Source organism: Malania oleifera, chromosome 6, assembly GCF_029873635.1.
Source record: "Malania oleifera isolate guangnan ecotype guangnan chromosome 6, ASM2987363v1, whole genome shotgun sequence".
Taxonomy (NCBI): domain Eukaryota; kingdom Viridiplantae; phylum Streptophyta; class Magnoliopsida; order Santalales; family Ximeniaceae; genus Malania; species Malania oleifera.
Genome location: NC_080422.1, coordinates 59512891 through 59533052, shown reverse-complemented (window position 1 = coordinate 59533052; position 20162 = coordinate 59512891). Strand labels below are relative to the sequence as shown.

The following is a 20162-nucleotide window of genomic DNA, read 5'->3' as shown; positions in this document are numbered from 1 at the left end:
TTGATTCTGTTGGAAGGAGAACAGTATGTCCTACGTGTGCCTTTTTTGCACCCTTCAATTGGTCCAAAGGCATGAGCCTTAGGCTACCTGAGGCACAAGCATGCTAGGCTACATTTTCTTGAGAATGTAGTAGAGTCATCTAATGGGATGCTAGAATATTCCTTAGCAAAATAGATCTATTGCTTACATTGAAGGAAACTGCTGTTACTTTTGGAATGTGTTCAGCATATTATTTCTATTGGTTGATCATATGGCTTAAGTATGATTTGTTTTCTGATTCATCCCTTGTTTTTATCATACCAAGACTTACTTTTTCTCAAAGTGAATATGCAGAATTTGGAATCTAATATATAGTTGATTTTCTAATAGCCTTATTTTATTTTATTTTATTTTGTGGAAAGCAGGTTTTTGACCTACAAACTGTAAAGCCTCATGAATTTGTACAGTATGGATTAGGGTGCCTTGAGAGTTTGGCTAGTCTTGGTGACTCTTGTGCCAAAGAGACCCGGGAAAAACTGAGGATTATGGTATGTATATCGAGGCAAATCAATTGATCAAATTTCATTTGTGTATCATGTTATTCGGCAGTTCAACCACAAGTACATTTTATTAACTTCACAGGAAATCATGTAGCAGTGTGGACATTATACTTTGTATGCAGATTGTTGCATTTAATGGGCTCCAGAATGTTATGTGTAAACTTTCTGTGTAACCGTGTTGATTGGGCAGGTTGCTGGGGGTGATGGTACAGTCGGTTGGGTACTTGGAAGTCTTGCAGAACTTTACAGACAGGGTCGGGAGCCCATTCCTCCAACAGCAATTATTCCACTTGGTACGGGCAATGACCTGTCTAGGAGTTTTGGTTGGGTAAGCTTTTTGTTTGCATTGCCTTACTAGTTTGTTGACAGTTGTCCTGTCAAATTAAGCTGTAGGCATGGGTATTCTCCTCAGGGTGGTTCTTTTCCTTTTGCTTGGAAGTCGGCTATTAAAAGATCTCTTCACAGGGCTATCACTGGTCCAATTTGCCGTCTAGATAGGTAAGCGAGTATCTTTATCATTAGGGTTCTATTGTTAGTGTGGTCGTTTGGGGCCACTAATGATGGTGGCGGTTGTTAGAAGTGGTGATTATTGTTGGCATGATAGTTGATGTAGTAGGGGCTGTTGGGGTGAGTTGCAAATGACCATATAACATGGATCAGATTTATCATGTTTTTATTAGGAACTGTATGGAGAAACATATTGGCACAAAAAAGCCTGTCCAATCTCTGATGGTTCCATTGAAAACCAATCATTTCATTCAAAGCGATTGAAAGTAAGCTGCATTGCCAATATACCATCAATAACTTGACTGTTTTCTAATTGACAACATTGCATCTTGCTTCAATTCTATGAAGCCTAAAATTGCTTAAAACCCTTAAAACCTTCGAGGGCATACTACCCAAGTATATTTATGAAAATTTTCAACGGAAAGAGCTCTAACTGAGCTTTGGAATCTATTGAAAGTCTTGCATGTTAATATTTTCAGAGTTAATTTAATTTTTTTATTATTATTATTATTATTATTATTATTTCTTAGCTCAATTTAGAACCATGCTTCTTACAGATACTTTTGGGGAAAAAAGAACTTATGCCTTGTTTGATGTATGTACTGCATCAATTTTTTCACTTTCTTTTGCTTTCTTCATTGTGTAGGTTTTGCGAGTTGTGGGGTGGGTGATGGGTGGGTTGCATAAGAGTTTCGAAACTTGTATACTTTTAATTAGTCTTAAGTATCTAGGATTCTAGTATGGTGTTAGATTTTGAGTTAAATGCATGGACTGGTTTATATTTTTTTCAGCTGTGTAGGCAATGAATCTTTTTTTGTTCTTTGTGTATGGATTTAATGTGTATTACACATGATTTTTTGGTGGCTTATCTTTAATGCGTATTTTATATTGTCGTTATTTATTTATTTATGGAAAATTTGAGTCTTATATGTTGTTTATTATAGCACATTTTCTTTTTCTGCTTTATCATGATTCATTTGGAGGCTACTTCAAATATCATAAGACAGATACTTTGAACCATGCATTGTAGATGTGGTCTTATCACCTATTTTAATTTCATTCTTGAGTTTTTATTGAATATATTTTTTCCTTGGTCAAACTTCCATCAAATCTTGCGGTTAGGATTTCAAATGATAATTTTCCTTGAAGATTTTAACCCTTAAGTCAATTTTTCAAATTTTGAGAGGAATTCTAGTTCATCTTGGAACTTCACTTCCAAGGACACTTTAGAAACAAATTTCCACATCCTACTGATGCTCTACCCTAACTTCCTTAAAGAAGCTGTAGGCTTTGTTTTTTGCTTTTTAAGATAATCTTTCCTTTTGTATTATTGTGGTGTTAAAGACTTAAAAAAGGCTACACTTACATCATTACTTTCTTGTTTTGTTTTGTTTTGTTTTTTTTTTTTGTTTTCTTGATCATTCTAAATTTAAATCTAAAACCTCGTTGACTAAAACATGTTGTGGTAGCTCAATGGCGAAGGACTAACTACCAGATGCATGTTATGTTGGATTTTCTTGTTGGTGGATGTCAATGCTTTAAAAGGATCAATCGAGGCTCATCTTAAGATGAGGCATGCTGAAAATACCTTATACACCGAGGCCTATGCATTTGTATAAAAGGAAGGTTTTTTGCGCCTTTTAGGTTGATGGTTTTGCTTTTTTGAGTGTGTGAATCTCAAGCTAGATTTGATAGAAAATTTTAGCCGTGTGTTTATTTGTTAATAGGAGTTGATACTCTCAAACTTTAAACTTTAACCTTTCCAAAGTAATTGAGAGTAGCATCTTAGATCATATAAATAATTTGAACTACGTAATGCTATAACTATCTCTTGGCATGGTTTACTTAATATATTCAAGTTAGTATACTTACAATGATCAACTAGTAATTTAAATTTGATTTTGGAATTTCATTTGTAATTTTCTTAATTTTTCTTTGTTTTAGGAAATATATGTAATTATTTACATATATATTTTTAATCTTAAAGATGAAATTCTCAAAAGGCTTACTCCTCAATGTCCTAATGCTTAGGCATTGCTTCACAAGGGTTAAATCACCTTGCGTTTTGCCTATGGCTTTCGAAACATTGGTGAATACGACAATCATTATATTTTAACTTGATGCTCATTAGCATATAGAGTAAAGGGGATTGGGGGTTCTTGAAAGAGGAGAGCCTTAGTTGTACACAAGTAATGGATGTTCTAGAACGGCCTAAAGAGAACCAAACAATCCCAAACATGCTCAAGTGTGAGGGGTGGCAGGTGAAAATATTTGATGCCGGAGGGAATCTTTGAACTAGAGGGATTCCAAAGTTAAGAGGATTTGAGAGAGAGAGAGAGATGGAAAAAGTCCAATGTCAACTGGCGAGAACGAGATAAATTGTTGATTCAATGGGGTGGTGTAGCATGGTGAGAAAAAGGAACACATGTCACACTAGACACTAGCCACTTAGCAACCTGAGAAAAGTCTAAGGAGGTCAAAACTTTCCCCTTTTTACTTTTTATAGCAAAAACAAAAATTTAATTACGAGATTAAGGATGTACAACCAAGAGAATAAGACATCTCCTTAGCAAAGTCGGGAAAATCCAGACAAAAACAAACCATAAAATCGAAAAGCGAAAAGAACAAAGCAAAACCAGTGCACTCTAACAATCCAACAAATATCACCAATCTCGCTGTATTTTGAAAAGCTCACCCCCTTAAATTTCCAATGATCCACACACCAAATAGAAGCCAAATAATGAATCTTCTCCCAAACCAGCAAATAAGCCAAACTCGTCAATGAAAAAAATATGTGCATTGCGTCCCATCCACTGTTTCCAAAATACTGCTAAGAAAGCACATTTCCCAAGCGCCGCCTTTTCCTTTTTCCTGCCAAAACTGACAAAAGAAACTGCCAAAAAGTCAACCATTGTCTTTAGACATACCCAACATTCACCGAAAAAAAAAAACAAATATCTTATTCCATTCCTTCTAAGAAAAATCACAATGTATAAAAAAATGCGATGCAGATTCCGAACAGTTAAAACAAAGTACACAAACATCTAGAGAGGGAGCCGTCAAAGGTCTCCTAATTTGTAACAAGTTATTGATGTTGATTCTATCAAGTGCAACCAACAAGAGAAAAGCCTTCATTTTAGAGAGGATTTTGGCCTTCCAGATGGATTAATGGAGAGGAAAAGATTAATTAGAGCTGTAAAAAAATTCACCAAAAGATTTGCAACAATAAACCCCTGAAGGATCCAAAGACTAGAGCCAGCTATTCTTTTCCAAAGAAACCTGAGAGTTTTTAAGAGTAGCAAACAAGACAGCTGTACCATCTTCCTATCCTTCAACGACCTTCAAAGATGAAAATCCCAAGAAGGAAAAGGACCACTTGGATCAACAACAAAAAAAGAAATTGAACTATCTTGCCTCAAGCTCAAGCGAAAGAAGTGAGGAAAAGAGGTGGACAAAACTATATTCCCCAACCAAAAATCTTTCCAAAAACGGATAGTACTATCCCTGCCCAACAGGAATTAGTATGAGGAATGGAAAGGGGATAAATTTGAGAGACAGCTTTCCATGGGCTTTGTGAAGAATTTCTTGTTCAAAGCGTCCCTTAATGAACCTCAATCTGGATTCCAAACCCACTAAGCCAAGACTCTCTATAACATCCAAGGACCAGCATTGGTAGGGAATGGACCAGGATTGGTAGGGAGGCCCTATGCCTTTTTTCACTATGGTCAATCTTGTGCACATGCAGTGCTAGTTTGAACTCATGCGGTGGTGCAAGCATAAGATTGTTGAAAATAAGTTTATGACCTTGTGCGCATGCAAGTTCAATGTGGGGCAATTTCATGATCTAGCCATCTAGTTAGGATTTGAAGAAGTGGGTGGAATGCTTTTGTGAGCTCACGCTAATGCTTTGGTTGAGATTTCATTGAGACTCTTAAGCCCTATGAGCAAGTTTACTTTTGTAGCTAAAGCATCCAACCAACTAGCAGCATAGATATAAGTAATGAAATATGATTTGACAATAGGAGAAGATTGCCAATTTCAAGAATTTCTTTAAGCACTTGGGATTCTCATAAAGGTCCAATAGAGCTGTAACATGGCTCTCTTTCAAATATCCAGCTTGCAGTATGGTGAATGTAATTGCTCATGTGATGGGAAAGATGGTGAGGTGCTTTGAGAATGCCATCATTTTCATAAAGGTGCACGTGTGCCAAAATTTCCAATCACAGTCACCCTCTACACATTGAGAACACAATGAATGATTGTCCTGTTTAGCGCACCTTAATTGAAAATGGGTTGTTTGTGAACATGTCCACCTCCAAGGTTGTGATTTTCATTCTATTCAAGAACATAATTTGGTAAAGCAACCCATAGCGATACAAGGTTTCAACAAACCCTTCATGAAGATCTTGGGCCTTGGGGTATGTGAATGTTGACTCTAGATGGGCTGATCCAAGGTTCTATGAGGTTTTATGTGATTCATGCTCTTGCCATCTATCAACTACTGGTAGGAATTGGTTGGATGATTGCAACTTTGTTCTTTTTACTCTTCGTCATTGCATATAGGGAAGGTGGAATAGGAAAAGTGTATTTATTACCATGGGTAAGATTCCTTTTGAGCATCAAGAGTCTTACTTGATGGAGCCAACTTTCTTTGATGGGTTTGTAGGGGAGGGCAAGACAACTGTTGCTGACCTTGTTGGTTTCATGGGTTAGATGGGGGTGACAACATAGAAAATGAATAGAGTGGTGGAAAGAGGAAGAAGTCAAATTCTAATCCCCGAGGAGGTTAGAAGACTAAAGAGGTGAAGATTAAATCATACACCCTTTTAGATGACAAGGTGTATCAATTGTGAAGGAGTGGGGTCTTGGGAAGGATTGGTCTCTGGTCCAGATTCCTCAAAGATGCCCGAGAGAGGGAATCCATTCCTCTTGAAATGCCTCCAATTAAAGACCCAACTCTTGCTCGCATGATACTCGAGGATTGGCTAAAACTTTAGGGGGAGGAATTGGAGGAGATAAATGTATTGGAAGATTTTGGAAGTCTTTTTTTTTGTAAGTAGAGAGCTTTCTAAGGAGTAGTGCGCAAGTAGTATTGAGATCCCTTTCTTTGGATTTATGAGGAGATGCTTATGTTGAATGATAATTTAGGGATGCATAGAATAGTCTCTTTAGAAAGTAGCCAAGTAAAGCATTCCTACCACTCCTGTCTTGGACAAGTTGATCTTTAGCTCCAGAATCTTTTCTAAAACATTTAACAAAATGAGTGCTTTTAGAATTTCTCAACACTATACTTGAGAAACAATATAGTATCATTGGCAAAATGGGGATGAGACACATGTTCCTTGCTAAATAAGCCCATGATCACCTTCAGGCTTGGTTGTCACGAGCCGAGTTTGTTCAGGGCATTATATGACTTCTTGTCTTGTGCATATTGGGTGGGTTAACATCATGTGAATACTAGTATAGGGTTTATTCATTTAGTTGGGTAATGCCTTTGGGAAAATGAGGAGTATGACTCCTTACACATATTGATGTTTCCTTGTGTTAGAGTAGGGAATGCATAGAAAGCTCTTTAGGGAAGGGTGAGTAAAACTCGCTAGCTATTGTAAACGTGTTTAATCCACTTGCGTCCCTCATTTAACACATGTTGCCTATAGCGTTGAGGCAATATGGATTTTTATTTAATGCTTGTGAGTTGTGAACTTGTTCATGTGGTGATTTGAGATTTGTTACAAGCTAATAGCCGCTGCTACCTCACATAGAGGGCTGTATTGAAGAAAGATTTTGAGAGCACTTATCTTCATCGTAATAGAGGCAAAATACGGAGGTTGCCCAAGCCTCTTGGAGAAAGCTTCCTAGCATAAGAAGAAGTGCATAAAATCAAGGGGGAAGATAGTTGCATTTCAACGTGGGTGACTTGGTGCTTGTTATGCTCCATCAACGATAGATCAAGTCACTAATGTGTCAAGATAGGAGACTACTTCACAAACATCTCCATCTTGGTTAAAATTGGGAAGGCTTTTTACAAGTTTAGGATCCTATGGTTTGGGGAGGTGCAGCTTGTGTTTCACGTGCCTTAAGCCAGGTGAAGGTCCAACTCAAAGTTAGTTAATAAGATAACCTTTGAAGATCTCACAATGTGGCAAACAAGAAGGTGAAGAGATCCTTAGGTTCACCCCATCAAGGCGATAATGGCACTTCTTAGGCTGTGGGTCCATTCCTCTCGCTCATTGGGCTTCACCTCTCCTTTCTTAAAGGCTTCCTTAGAACCCACCTCTACATTGGGCTGCTTGTGGTTCTGGTCCTTCCTTGTACATGGCTTAAAGCTTTGAGGACTAGGCAATACTTGTGTTAAGTGCACCATTTAAATATAAAATTCTACCAGAGGTAGGAATAGAACGCCCAAATTTGTATCCCAATGTAGTCAAGTTTTTCTTTCTCCACAAATCTCCCTCTGATATCGAACTTGTTGGTGTTCTTGCGTTGTAAGGGCTGAAATTTCAATCTTAAGATTACCAACTATGCTATACCCACATTCATGGAGCCATAGTCTAGTCATCGTAGCTTCTAAAATGGGTTGATTGGATTTTTTCCTCTATTTTTCCAAGTGATGCTTCCCAAAATTTCTTTCGGGCCAATGCCTCCACTCCATCTGGTATGCAAATTCTTTGGATAGCCCACTTGGGTGGTAATTTTTTAATTGATATGAATCTCCTAGAGGCATTAACTCTTAGATGAACCAAGATGACGTGGTTGGGTGCCCTAATTCAAGGTTTTTGAGAATAAGAACCGTTGCATCTCCTTCAACAGTGAGCAACATTCTCGTCTCACAATGGTGAGGAGAAGATGCATCGCCTAGATTTTTTTGTAATCCTCCAGGAGCTTTATTTCTTTGAAAAGGAATTGTTTTCTATTGAAGAAGATATGGGTAGGTATGATTTTGGGTTTAAGGTCGAATGGAGTTTGAGCATGATTCTAGGGTAGGGTAGGTTTCAAGCTGTGATTCTCTTTTATAAGGTGAAATTGGTCAAATGGGTGACTATCTTAAAGATTCTAGGTTCAAAGTGTGATGAGCTGGTTTCAATGTATGAGTCTAGGTTTAAGGTTGAATGGGCTTTAGAGAATTTCAGGTGAGGAGGTCATTGGTGGTCGAAGAAGTTTGTGGAGAAGTTCATTGAAAGAATATGGTTGTAATGACTTCTAAGGAGGACGATCACCTAGCACACTCAAGGAGGGTTTTTGATAGTTGTTGATGTTTTAAATGAAGGATGAATGTGCTTAAGTGTTCCTTTGGGGTTTTATCTAGGAGGTTCTGGAGATTTGGGTTTCATAGTAAGGTACTGATCTTAGCTCTCCAATGTTAAAGCTGTCCAAGGAGATTACTTTGATTGACATCTTCATAACATTTCATATCTCAGATGGGAGGTGGCAACAAGAAGCCTTCGACATAATAAAGAGGATCTTGGATGCTTCGACCGCCTTGACGATGCACACCAAGGACTTGCCCATGAGATTGAATCTCACTTGCACTAAAAAGTTGGAACTCTAAATAGCTTGGAGGATTTCTTTGGTTGTGCCTGCAATCTTCCCCCTACGTTGCTGCGACACCTTCGCCACAGTACTGTCTGCAGCTCCACACTGGAGTTGCTTTGGTACCACCACCACAACCAGATCTCTCTCTCTCTCTCTCTCCCTCTCTCTCACCCTCTCTTTGCTGAGAGTAAATAGGAGGGTGGTTTGAATACTCTCCACCCTTTTTTTTTATATATATATTTTTGCATGGTTATTTAAAAAACCAAATAAAATTTTATCAATTATTATTTTATTTATTATTGTAATGAGATAATATAAAAAATAATTTAATAAAAATTTTATCCATTATTATTTTATTTATTTACTATAATGAGATAATCTAAAAAATAATTTTGTATTACTATGATTCTAAGATTATTATTAGTGTTACTGTTAGTATTATTGTAAATATTATTATTAGTATTATTATAAAACCACACAACCCTTCGGTTTGTGGCATTTGGTATTAGAACATTGGTTAATTGCTTTGTGATTCAATTGTTTATGGATTGTGGTTTTGTTTCAAGCATAACCATACTGCGCACTAATATTGAGAGAATCAATGTGCTGTAGGCACAGTTTGAGACCATCAATCATTGGGGCCTACTAAAAACTTCAAAGTGGGTGAGCATGAACACCTATTTATTAGTTAGGTAGATCTTTGCATGAGAGTGAAGTTAATTACTTGATCATAGAAATGCATTGCGTGTCACTTGTCTTCATTTATTGAAAGCTCCAAAACCATTTTTATTGTTGATGGTGGCGAAGTGCATGAGCATTAGTGTGGGGGAAGACCTCCATCCTTCTACTGTCCACTTCAGAGGTTCAGGTGCTTCATCTAGTGGTTAAGGTGTTTCTTAACTTTGAAGTTGGGAAGCATTGTCTTTGATGTATCACATGGAAAAAAGGGGCCTACTAAGGCAATCCCATTTTTTCTGGTGTATGGACTATGGAGCTGATCGGTTCCTTTAGAATGTTAGTTGATGCTAAGAATTATTATGATTTTTTAGGGTTGTTTGATTTAGAAGCTCTAAAAGAGAGAAGGTTTGCTAAGTGTTGCCTATGACTTGCTAGTCATGAGGAAGATCATGATGGAGATTTGGTCTTGCAGGTGACTAAGCATGCGTAGTGTGCACTCGCTGCACAAATATTTGCTTAAGTTGGGGGGCTTTTTTGAACCCATGAGGTTCACATTAACATGTATTGTAAGTTGAACATTTCAAAAACAAATATTGTGATTGCTCCTATCAATTTTCAATGCATAAAAATTTCCATGTGCAATATTGTAAACCTCTCCTACTCTGTTTATACTGTATCAAGTCAAATCACAAATGGAACCACTATACATTTTCTTTTTTTATAGAAAAAGAAATTCATTAGATAAAGATAGAGTTTACAAGCAGGAGAGAGGACATCTCCTTAACAAAGTCTGATAATCCTCAGGAAAACCAAAAAAGAAAATTGCAAAAATAAAACAAATGACAAAAGAAACTCAAGATGCCCTAAGAAGAGAGTTCCAATTGAGCTGAACTTCTGAAACACATTCTCTTGAAATTTCCATAGCCCATACACCAAAAAGAAGCCATAAAAATAATCTTTTCCCACACCAGCCAATTTGGTAACCTCTTCCCTACTAATATATGTGCATTATGTTCGTTCCATAAGCCCCAAAAACTGCAAATATAGCACAATTACATAATGCAATTCCTTATTTTTCCCAAACCTCACAAAAGAAATTGCCAAGAACTCCTCCACTGTTCTAGGACAAACCCTGCTTTCTTCAAAGTAATTGAATAAGTTGTTCCAAACCTTCAATGCAAAATCATAGTGCAGGAAAAGGTGTGAAGCAGACTCTGAACAATTAAATCTAACCATATATATCAGGAAGGAGAGCCTTTAAAGGTCTCCTCATATGCAGCAAGTATTTAGTATTTATCCTATTAAGCAAAACCAGCCAAAGAAATGCTTTGATTTTAGAGAAAGGGGGGGGGGGGTTGTATGTTGACCTTCCATATAACCTTGTGTAAAGAGGAAGGAGAAATTTTCCCCAACCAAGAATTCGAAGAAAGATTTACAAGATTAGACTCCCAAAGAATCCAACAACCAATATCGGCTATCATTTTCAGAAGATACTCTACAATTATTCAACATAATCAATAAAGAAGATAACTCAATTGTTTCCCTATCATTTAAGGCTCTCCTGAAATGGAAATCCCAAGAGGGTAAAGAACCATTCGAGTCTACTCTAAATGAAGAAACATGATCATTTTTCCCTGAGCTCAATCGAAAAAGGCGAGGAAAAGAGGTAGACAAAACAACATTGCCCATCCATGGGTCTTTTAAAAAATGGATATTACAGTCCTTAACACAAAACAAATTTAGTATGGGGAACAAAGAGAGGGTAAATATGAGATATAGCTTTCCATGGACTCTCCAAAGAGCATCTAAAACCCAAACTAGTATCTCATCCATTTCCATCAAGTCCAAATTTACTTTTGATAATTTTATGCCATAATGAAGAAACCTCTAGCGGGAACCACCAGAGCCGCTAGCCATAAGAGCCGTGTTCCTAGATGCCAAATTTCCCAAACCCAAACCACCCTCCTTCATAGTCCTAAAAACCACCTCTCAACTCACCAAATGATCCCTAGGACCTGCTACCCCTGTTCAAAGAAAATCTCTCATAATTCTCTTAACTCTACTAGCAACTCCTATTGGATTTTTTAAAATAGAAAGAAAATACAATGGAATACTAGGAAGACAAGCCTAGATTAGATTAATTCTCCCTCCCAAAGAAAAAAGGGCTCCCTTCCACCCATCTAAACACTTGGACGCTCTCTCAACCACAGGATCCCGAAAACTAGATGATCTAGGATTACCACCCAAAGGAACCCCTAGATAGGACAATGTCCAACCTAGCTCAACACACCCGACTTCCAAGGCTACATCCATAACACACTATGCAGGCCTGTTAATAGCTGCAATGCCACTCTTACCCAAGTTAATTATAAGTCCCAAAGCTGTTTTAAAGATTTTAAGGAGCCCTAAAATATTAATGAAAGAAGGCTTATGATCCTCTTGAAAAAAGATAGTTTGTTTATAAGAAGTTCTATCTATTTGCAATTTCTTTTAGTTTTCCATTATATGCAAAAAGAAGAGTAATGATGAGGAATAGATTAATAGAAAGAGTACAATGATCTTTCATTCAAGTCTTTTGAGTGCAATCATAGATAAATAGAGAGAAGATTGGGTACAAAAAGGGAAGAACTATATAGGTCATGTATAAGGCTAAGTGTTGGTTTCCTAGAGCTATAATATTATGTGTTGTTTGGAGTGATGCCAACTATCCTTCAATTCAGCTCCTCTAGGACCTTAGTCAACCTCACCTTAAATATTAGTTTGTCTCAGTGAACTCTACAATTAAGGGAAGAGAAAATATCTCTAGTTTTCCTCAAGTAGAACTCAAATTTGACTATCTTGAAACTTGAAGATCTATAGAATTTAGTGGTGTCGATCATTTAATGAGCATAGGTGTAGACATAGAATCCTAAGGCATACTAAGTGTTATATTACCTTTTGATGTTATCTAGAAGAAATGAGACAATATTATTGCTATGTGAAGTTGCACTTGCTTGGAACTCAATTGGCCAACTATATAATTGTTGAGGAGCCTCCAGGTACTCATTGCGTACTTCAAAACCACGGAACTCCACTTATGTCGGGTTCTCCCCATAATAACATAAAATTGTCAAAACCATGTTAGACCATTAGGATTGGGGGAGGCATGGTGTGACTTGGAGAAGCTATAGTGGTAATTTTCTAGTTGAAGGAGTTTTGTGTCTTGAAAAATGTGTAGCTTGAGGTAAACCCTCCTGACATGGCATTGAGAGTCTTTGGAAAGGAAGGCCAAGTGATTCATTACTCGGGAGGCTGAGAATGTGGAAGTAGTATGACTAAGAGGCTAAGGGGTTTGGTGAGTCAAGAAATGGAATTCATACTTGCAAGAGGAATTGTGTAGAAAAGAATCCTAATGCATACACTCCCCTCTCGCTATGGTTGTCATTGTTGCCTCTATTTTCATTGACTTTGGTGGAGGCTTTCATAACTTGCAATATTCACCTTTGCTGTGCTCCCATTTCCTCGTCAATGGAGTTGCCAAAATGCAGAGGGGATTGAGGGTTCTTGAAGAGGGAGGAAAGCATGTATCATACACAAGTAATGGATGTTCCTGAGTAGGCTAAAGAGGAGAACGAGACAAACCCTAGGAAGTTCAGGCGTGAGAGAGTGTAGGTGAAAATATTTTGATGGCTAAAGGGATTCCGCAAACTAGTGAAATTCCATTAGTGTGAGAGAGCCAAAAGAAGCATGGTTAGGGGTGTTTTAGTGGAGAGACAAACTGTGGGGTTTTTAGTTCTCTAGTAAGAGTGCCATGTGAACCAAAAGACCTCATTGAAGCATGGTTAGTAGGGTCATTTGTAGAGGAGAGGCAAACATATTTGGATTGTTATCCGTCAATAAGAGAATGCCATGTCAGATTTTGATCAGTGTGAAACAGGTAAATTGTTGGTCTTGTGGGTGGTGGAGTGGGACACATGGTTAGGGTGAGAGAGGAAAAAGGGAAACATGTCACAAATGACATGTGATAGATGTTTGAGTAGCCTAGAAAAAGGCTTAGGAGGTTGAGACTTCCCTTAGTGAACCTTGATTTGAACCCACCAAATCAAATCTGTGGACATCTAGGACTGGGATTGGTAGAGTTCTTGCCACATGTCTCCATGACAAATCTTACGCACGCAAACTTTGACCTTTTGCAAGGATGTTCTCTAGACCATCCTAAGGTGGAGATTGGTCGAGACACCACCACGTCTCACCAACTACTGTTAGGTGTGCACGCGGTCAGTTTGACCTCTTGCAAGGGTGCAAACATAAGATGGTTGGCAATTAGTTCATGATTGTGCACATGAAAGTTCAACACAAGTCAGTTTTGTAATCTGGGAAAAAATGGTAATTTCATGAACTTAGTTATGGTACCTTAGATTTATGAATTTTTCGTAGGAAGAACCTTGAGGGAGCTATTTGGTTATTGTAGATTGCCAAGTGTGTTTGTACACTTTTCTGTACTAGAAACAATGAAAACCTGCAGTTTTGTTCCTTTTGTTTTCTTCTTGAGCAATCATTCTCAATTTCCATGAACTTACCCATGCATTTGCCTTTTCTTGTATTTCAATGATTTAGAGGCTGTTGTAGGTTTTTCTGATCTAAATTTATTTTTATGTTCTATAAGATGAAAATAGTACTATGGTTGACTTGGAAAATATTCTAGGCCATTTATTCTGAACACTTCTTGTTTTCTCGCCAAATATATTGCTTAGAAATATATAATTTGTATATCTTTGGTATTTTCGTACTTTGGAGAGAAGATCTTTATAGGTTATTAATTGTAATTTATTTTGTATATAATACTTAAAATGTTTGCTTCATTGATATCCAGTCAGCAGTTCTGTGAAAAATTGCTTATATGATGATGCAGTTGGCAAGTGCAGATATCAATGCCAGCTGGGGATTTTGTGGATCCACCCCATTCTCTTAAGCAAACAGAAGAGTGTACCCTTGATCAGGTGTGATTTAGTCCAGTCAATTTGCTGTTTTACTGCCTAGTTTTTTTGCTTTGATTATAAAAATATATGCTTGCAAATATAGTTTTTAAAGAAATTGTTGATTCTTCATTATCACCTGCAAAATAGCATGTGTTTTTTAGTGGGGAGGGGGGGCGGGGCGCTTTCTTTTTTCCCTTTTTTCCTTAAAATTTCAATACGCAAGCTATAAATTCATGTTCTTCACTGTGCTTTGTGTATGTTTTTGGCCCATGCTGAATTGGTTTGACTTTATTTTGATTATGCATCTTGATCTGACATTGTTTTTCTATGATCACGCACAATTGCATGGTGCCTGTTGAGCAGCTTTATGCATATGGTTGACCCACCACCTAATAGCTTAGAGAGCATTTGGTTTTGCAGAAGTGGAAATGATAGAGGAAATCTATTTTTCCCCTGTTTGTCAACTATGGAAGAGAAGAAAAGAAATTATTTGTAGTGATTTTATGATATTACCCTTTTAAGAGAAGTGCAGGATAATAAGACAAGGATATTGTATGAAAATAATTTTTTTTTGAAACATTAAAAGAGAAGAAAAATATTATTTTTAGATTAATCCAATTGCACAGCCCCATCAAATGCTGATAAACTATTTCTTTTCTCTTCTCTCTCTCCACTTCTCCTCAACTACGTGCGCACACAAGCTTTTATATAAAATCGTTGCTTGACATGGTACTAGAGCTTTGGTTCTAGCTTCTGGGAGGCTTCAGGTTCAAGTATTGTTATTCTTCTGTTTGTGTTTGTGTACTTGTTTAGAGTCTTCTACATGCCTTTTTTTTTTGTGCAAGACAGTATCGCATGTGAGTGTTGAGTAGCTTGATTTGCATTGTTGGTCCACCACCTAGCACAACTTAATTTTTTAATTTAAGTTGTTGCTTACCAATACACTCTTTTTTTTTAATCCTTTTGAGCATATTGTTGGAGAATACTCTTGAACAAGTTACAACACAAAATTTAATATACTTCACTGGAAGTGTTTTAGTTGATGTGAGCATTTATAGGAAATCTCTTAAGAGTTACTATGAAGTGTAATTACTTCAAGTTGTACAATATGAATGATTGTATCATCTAGTAAGAAATGGGATGTTGTTTAAATGTTTAGGATTGTACTCAACTTTGATAGGACTAGTCTTTGATAAGATGGTGGTGGGATCAAGAAGTACAAAAATCCGTTAATACAAAAAGAAATTGGTATAAAATATGGAAAAATTGTGGAGATACAGAAAATCTTGAAAAATATAAAAATGCGAGAAAAAATGCAAAAAAGACTATTAGTGAAGCTAAACATAGAGCTTATGATACTTTATATACTAGACTAGACACAAAAGAAGGAGAAAAGGACATTTATAAACTTGCTAGAGCTAGAGAAAGAAAATGCAAAGATTTAGGTGGTGTAAAATGTATAAAGGACGAGAATGATAATGTCTTAATTAGAGAAGAAGACATAAAGCTGAAGATACTTTGATAAGTTTAATGAAATCAAAATGAAAGATTGAACTTAGAAGTGAGAATGAGGAGAAAACTAAAAATAGGAGATTTGTTCACAAAATTCGATTCTTTGAAGTTAAGATGGCATTAAAAAAGATGAAAAGTGGAAGTCTATAGGACTAGATAAAATACCAATTGAAGTTTGGAAATGTTTAGGGAATAAAGAAAATATATGGTTAATTAATCTATTCAACACTATTATAAAAACCAAGAAAATGCTAGAAGAATGGATAAAGAGTACCTTGGTACCTTTATACAAAAATAAAAGAGATATTGAAAACTGTAATAACTATCATGGAATTAAGATTGAGTCATACAATGAAATTATGTGAAATGGTAATTGACCATAGAATAAGACTAGAAACGAGGATTTTAGAAAATCGATTTGGTTTTATGCTTAAGAGATCATCAACAGAAGCTATTTATCTTTTAAGAAGTTTAATAGAAAAGTTTGGTTTTTATTGACTTAGAGAAAGAATATAATAGAGTACCTAGGGAAGTTCTTTGGTGGGTCTTAGAAAAGAAGGGGGTATGCAGTAGATATACTTAGGTCATTAAAGATATTTATGATAGAGTAGTGAGTAGTGTTAGGACTGTAGGAGGGGAATCTAGAGATTTTCCAATCATTATAGGTGTACATCAAGGTTTTACATTGAATCCTTATCTTTTCACTTTAATGATTGATGAATTTACTAGGAATATCCAAAATAAGATATCTTGTTATATGTTGTTTGCAGATGATGTTGTGTTTATTGATGAGAATAGGAATGAAGTGGAATCTAAGCTAGAACTTTGGAGAGCCACATTAGAGTCTAAAGGATTTAGGATAAGTAGGAATAAGACAGAATATATGAAATGTAATTTTAGTAATGTAAGGAGTAGCAGTGGTGAGAAGATTAAACTTATTAATTAAGAGATTAATAACACTAATAGATTTAGATATCTTGGATCTATTATGTAAGTGTAAGGGGAAATTGAAGATGTAAGATATAGAATTAAAACAGGTTGGGTAAAAGGAGTGCATTAGTTGTGTTATGTGATTGTAGAATACCCTTAAAATTAGAAGGAAAGTTTTATTAGACAACTATAAGGCTGACTATGCTTTATGGTTTAGAATGTTGGATAACTAAGAAATAACATGTACTAAAAGTAAAAGTTGCTGAAATGTGAGTGTTGAGGTGGATGAATGGTATAACATTAAAAGATAAAGTAAGAAACGAGCATATATGCAATAATTTAGACATATCGCCAGTTGAAGACAAGATAAGGGAGGGGCGACTTAAATGGTTTGGGCTTATGAAATGCAGGCCTAGTGAAGCACTTGTAAGGAAGAGTGAGTTAGTTATTTTTTTTGACATGAAAACAGGTAGTGGTAGGTCTAAATTAACTTGGAATAAGGTAGTAAGGAAAGATTTAATAGCCTTTAATCTAATAGAGGAAAAAACTCTTGATCGGATGAATTGACTAGAAAGGATTCATTTAGCTGACTCCACCTAGTGGGACCTGTTGTAAAATTTCGCAAGTGCACAAAATCGTAACAAGTAATATAGTGATAAAGAAGGATGTCGAACCCACGAGGACCATTTACCTATTAACGATTAAAATTATTCTAATTCTAAATTATTTGAAAATCAAGAAAAGTGGTGGATTTTGAATCTAAAAAAGAAAAATAAATATAAAAAATCAACTAAATACTTAAAAAGAAGAAGATTTCACCCAATAAGAAAACACTAAGGCATCCAACTCACCTAACCAATCCAATCCCAAATCCTAATCATGCAATCAATCAATTATCATCCTATTTGACGACAAAATATTCTAACTTATCTAAGGCCCTCTCTCGGGTAGAATTATAATTACCCAAAACACGATAACCTGCGATATGTCTATGCGAGTTTAAAAACATTTGAGTACATTAAGATTAATTTCACATAAAAGCCGCACAAATCACGTTGGCACATTCTTGTCCTTTGTTCAATTCATGGCATACATCATACGAAGTTAAACTAAATGCATCATCTCTCGAATTAACATGCACAACAAATCACTCAACTATTGACCAGATAATTGAAAGCATTAAACTCAATGATGTATACTCAAAAGGAATGATAAAATTATGATCACATAGAAATAAAATTTGGAATTGTCACGGAGAGGTTACATTGTAGCCTCAACAATAGAAATTAGCACATAATAGAATCAAAACAAACCATAATAATTCTAGAATTCATAATGCAAATTGTACAAAGAGAAGATGAAAGAAGTAAGAAAGAAACTATATGTAGATCGAGAATCTCAATCATCTTCAACTCCAATTCGGCCTCTCTCTTCTTCTTCTTCTTCTTTTTCCATGCTTCAAATTCCTCTCAAATGGTGAAGAAATTCCTCCTCTCTTTCTAGCTTGAATCCCCTCCTTTTCTGCCGCCACCTTGATGTGCGATTTGCTCTATTGAAATCTTCCCATTTTTGAAAATATTGAACACGAAAGTTGTGGTATTTTTTCTTATCTTTCCGTAGATACCCAGATCGCTCTTTTTGGAGTTCTCTAGTAAAAGTTGTGCTCCAAATACTGAAGGGTGTTTCAGGAAATTCGAGAGAGTAATTTGAGTTTGAAAAGGACTCTTGATGAAAGGAATTTGAATTTGAAAAGGAAAGTTTCCTCCTTAATTTCCATGAATCCTTTAATTTATTTATTCCTCAACAAAAAATAAACAAAATAAATCAAAACTCTAATAAATAATAAAATTAAACACAAACTAGCATAAAAATAAGAGTGAAAGTATGACAAAACTTGTATAGAAATTAAACACATCAAAAAACCCCCAAACTTATGATTTGCTAGTCCTCGAGCAATAAGAAGAAGAGAAAATAAAAATTATACAAATAGAATATGTTGATTTCTCACAATGATTGCCTCATGGATTGCATAAAAAAATTGATCAAGGATTCTAAACATTTAACAAGTTTTTAGGTTAATTCAAGAGCATGCTTAGGTTTATGTAGAAACTTTTGAGTGTGTGTGAGTAACCAATCTCAACTTGCTACTCCATTAACTCAGATCAATTTATGCAAACTTGATTGAATTATGATTGATCTCTAGGAGCATGAGTTTCTCAAACTTCATGTGCCTATTTTTCAAATCAAATCTCCACTAATGTAGTACAAACACACCACAAAAGATCAAAAGGTCTTAACAAAAGCTTGTAATGTTTGGCTTAAGGTAATGGCAAAAGAAAAAAAAATGGTATGGAATTCAAAGCAAGAAAATTCAACACAAGCTTCACCTATGAAGAGAGAGAAAAAAAAATTTACATTTACTTCCTAGAGCAAATTATGAGCAATTTATTCATTTATATATATATATATATATATACATTTTTTTTTCTTCTTTTTTTTTTTTTTTCAATTCCACAATCCCCAAGGCCCCCAAACTTATTTTTTTGTAATTCGGGTTGTATTATTTGTACTATTAATTTTTTTTATTTATTATTTTTAATAGAATAACAAAACTTGCTCTTGCTCTCTTACCTCTTTAACAAAATTTTTCTCCTCTCCAATGACTAAGCAAATAACAAATTTTCTTGAAAAGGTAGGATGAGTGTTTATGGGTTAAAAGGTGTGGTTAATGTGGGTTAATGAAAGAAAAATGGCCAATGTGTTTAATGCTCAAAGGGGTGACTAGAGATAGATAATTAGGGTAGGCTAAAAAAGTTCAAACGTTCCAAAGATGACCTAGATCATTTCTCTAGTAGAGTGCTGCCGAGGATTTCACCTCGAGATATTATCAAATCGACTCTAGAGTTTAGTGAGATCTTATAAAATATTTAATTCACATAAATATACTCTAAGCCAACAAAGAAACTTATTGATCATGGTATTTTTCAAAAGTGTTCAAAAGAATTCAAATAAATCAAGCGAACAAAAGAATTAAGCACAAAACTAGACAAATTTAGCATTTTCCACAAATCCAATTCAATTTCAATCAGGTAATATCATAGGCTTGTGATCATCAACCCAAAACAAAAAAAAAAAAAAACGAAAATAAAATATTTTTGTGATTTTCAAAATTTTTAAATATATATATATATAAATAGATACTCCAAAATAAATGACCCCTACCCCCAAACTTAAATAACACATTGTCCCTAATGTGAAGAATCAAAAGAGATGAAAAAATAAATAAAAGGATTAAAATAAACTTCCTTGAAAATGTTGCATGAGTGGAGTGGTGGGTCTGGTGTAGGGAACAACATTGGGGGCAGTCATTTGGACACTGCGGTAGTCTATGTACACTCTCCACTCTGCAACTGTTCTTGTTGGAATGAGTTCATATTTTTATTCTCTTCCACCGTCACTCCTCCCTTCTTAGGCACTATTTGCACCGGACTTACCCATGAGCTAT

At 35.7% G+C, this 20162-nt stretch overlaps 1 protein-coding gene across 1 annotated transcript in view; it reads left to right on the top strand.

Moving 5' to 3' along the window:
• Positions 1-20162, top strand: part of LOC131157399 (diacylglycerol kinase 4) — a 74111-nt gene that overhangs the window by 8655 nt on the left and 45294 nt on the right. The window contains exons 2-5 of the mRNA XM_058111530.1: positions 405-527; positions 730-867; positions 952-1037; positions 14149-14236. Of these exons, the coding sequence (XP_057967513.1) occupies positions 405-527; positions 730-867; positions 952-1037; positions 14149-14236 (435 nt within the window). The remainder of the gene's footprint in view (positions 1-404; positions 528-729; positions 868-951; positions 1038-14148; positions 14237-20162) is intronic.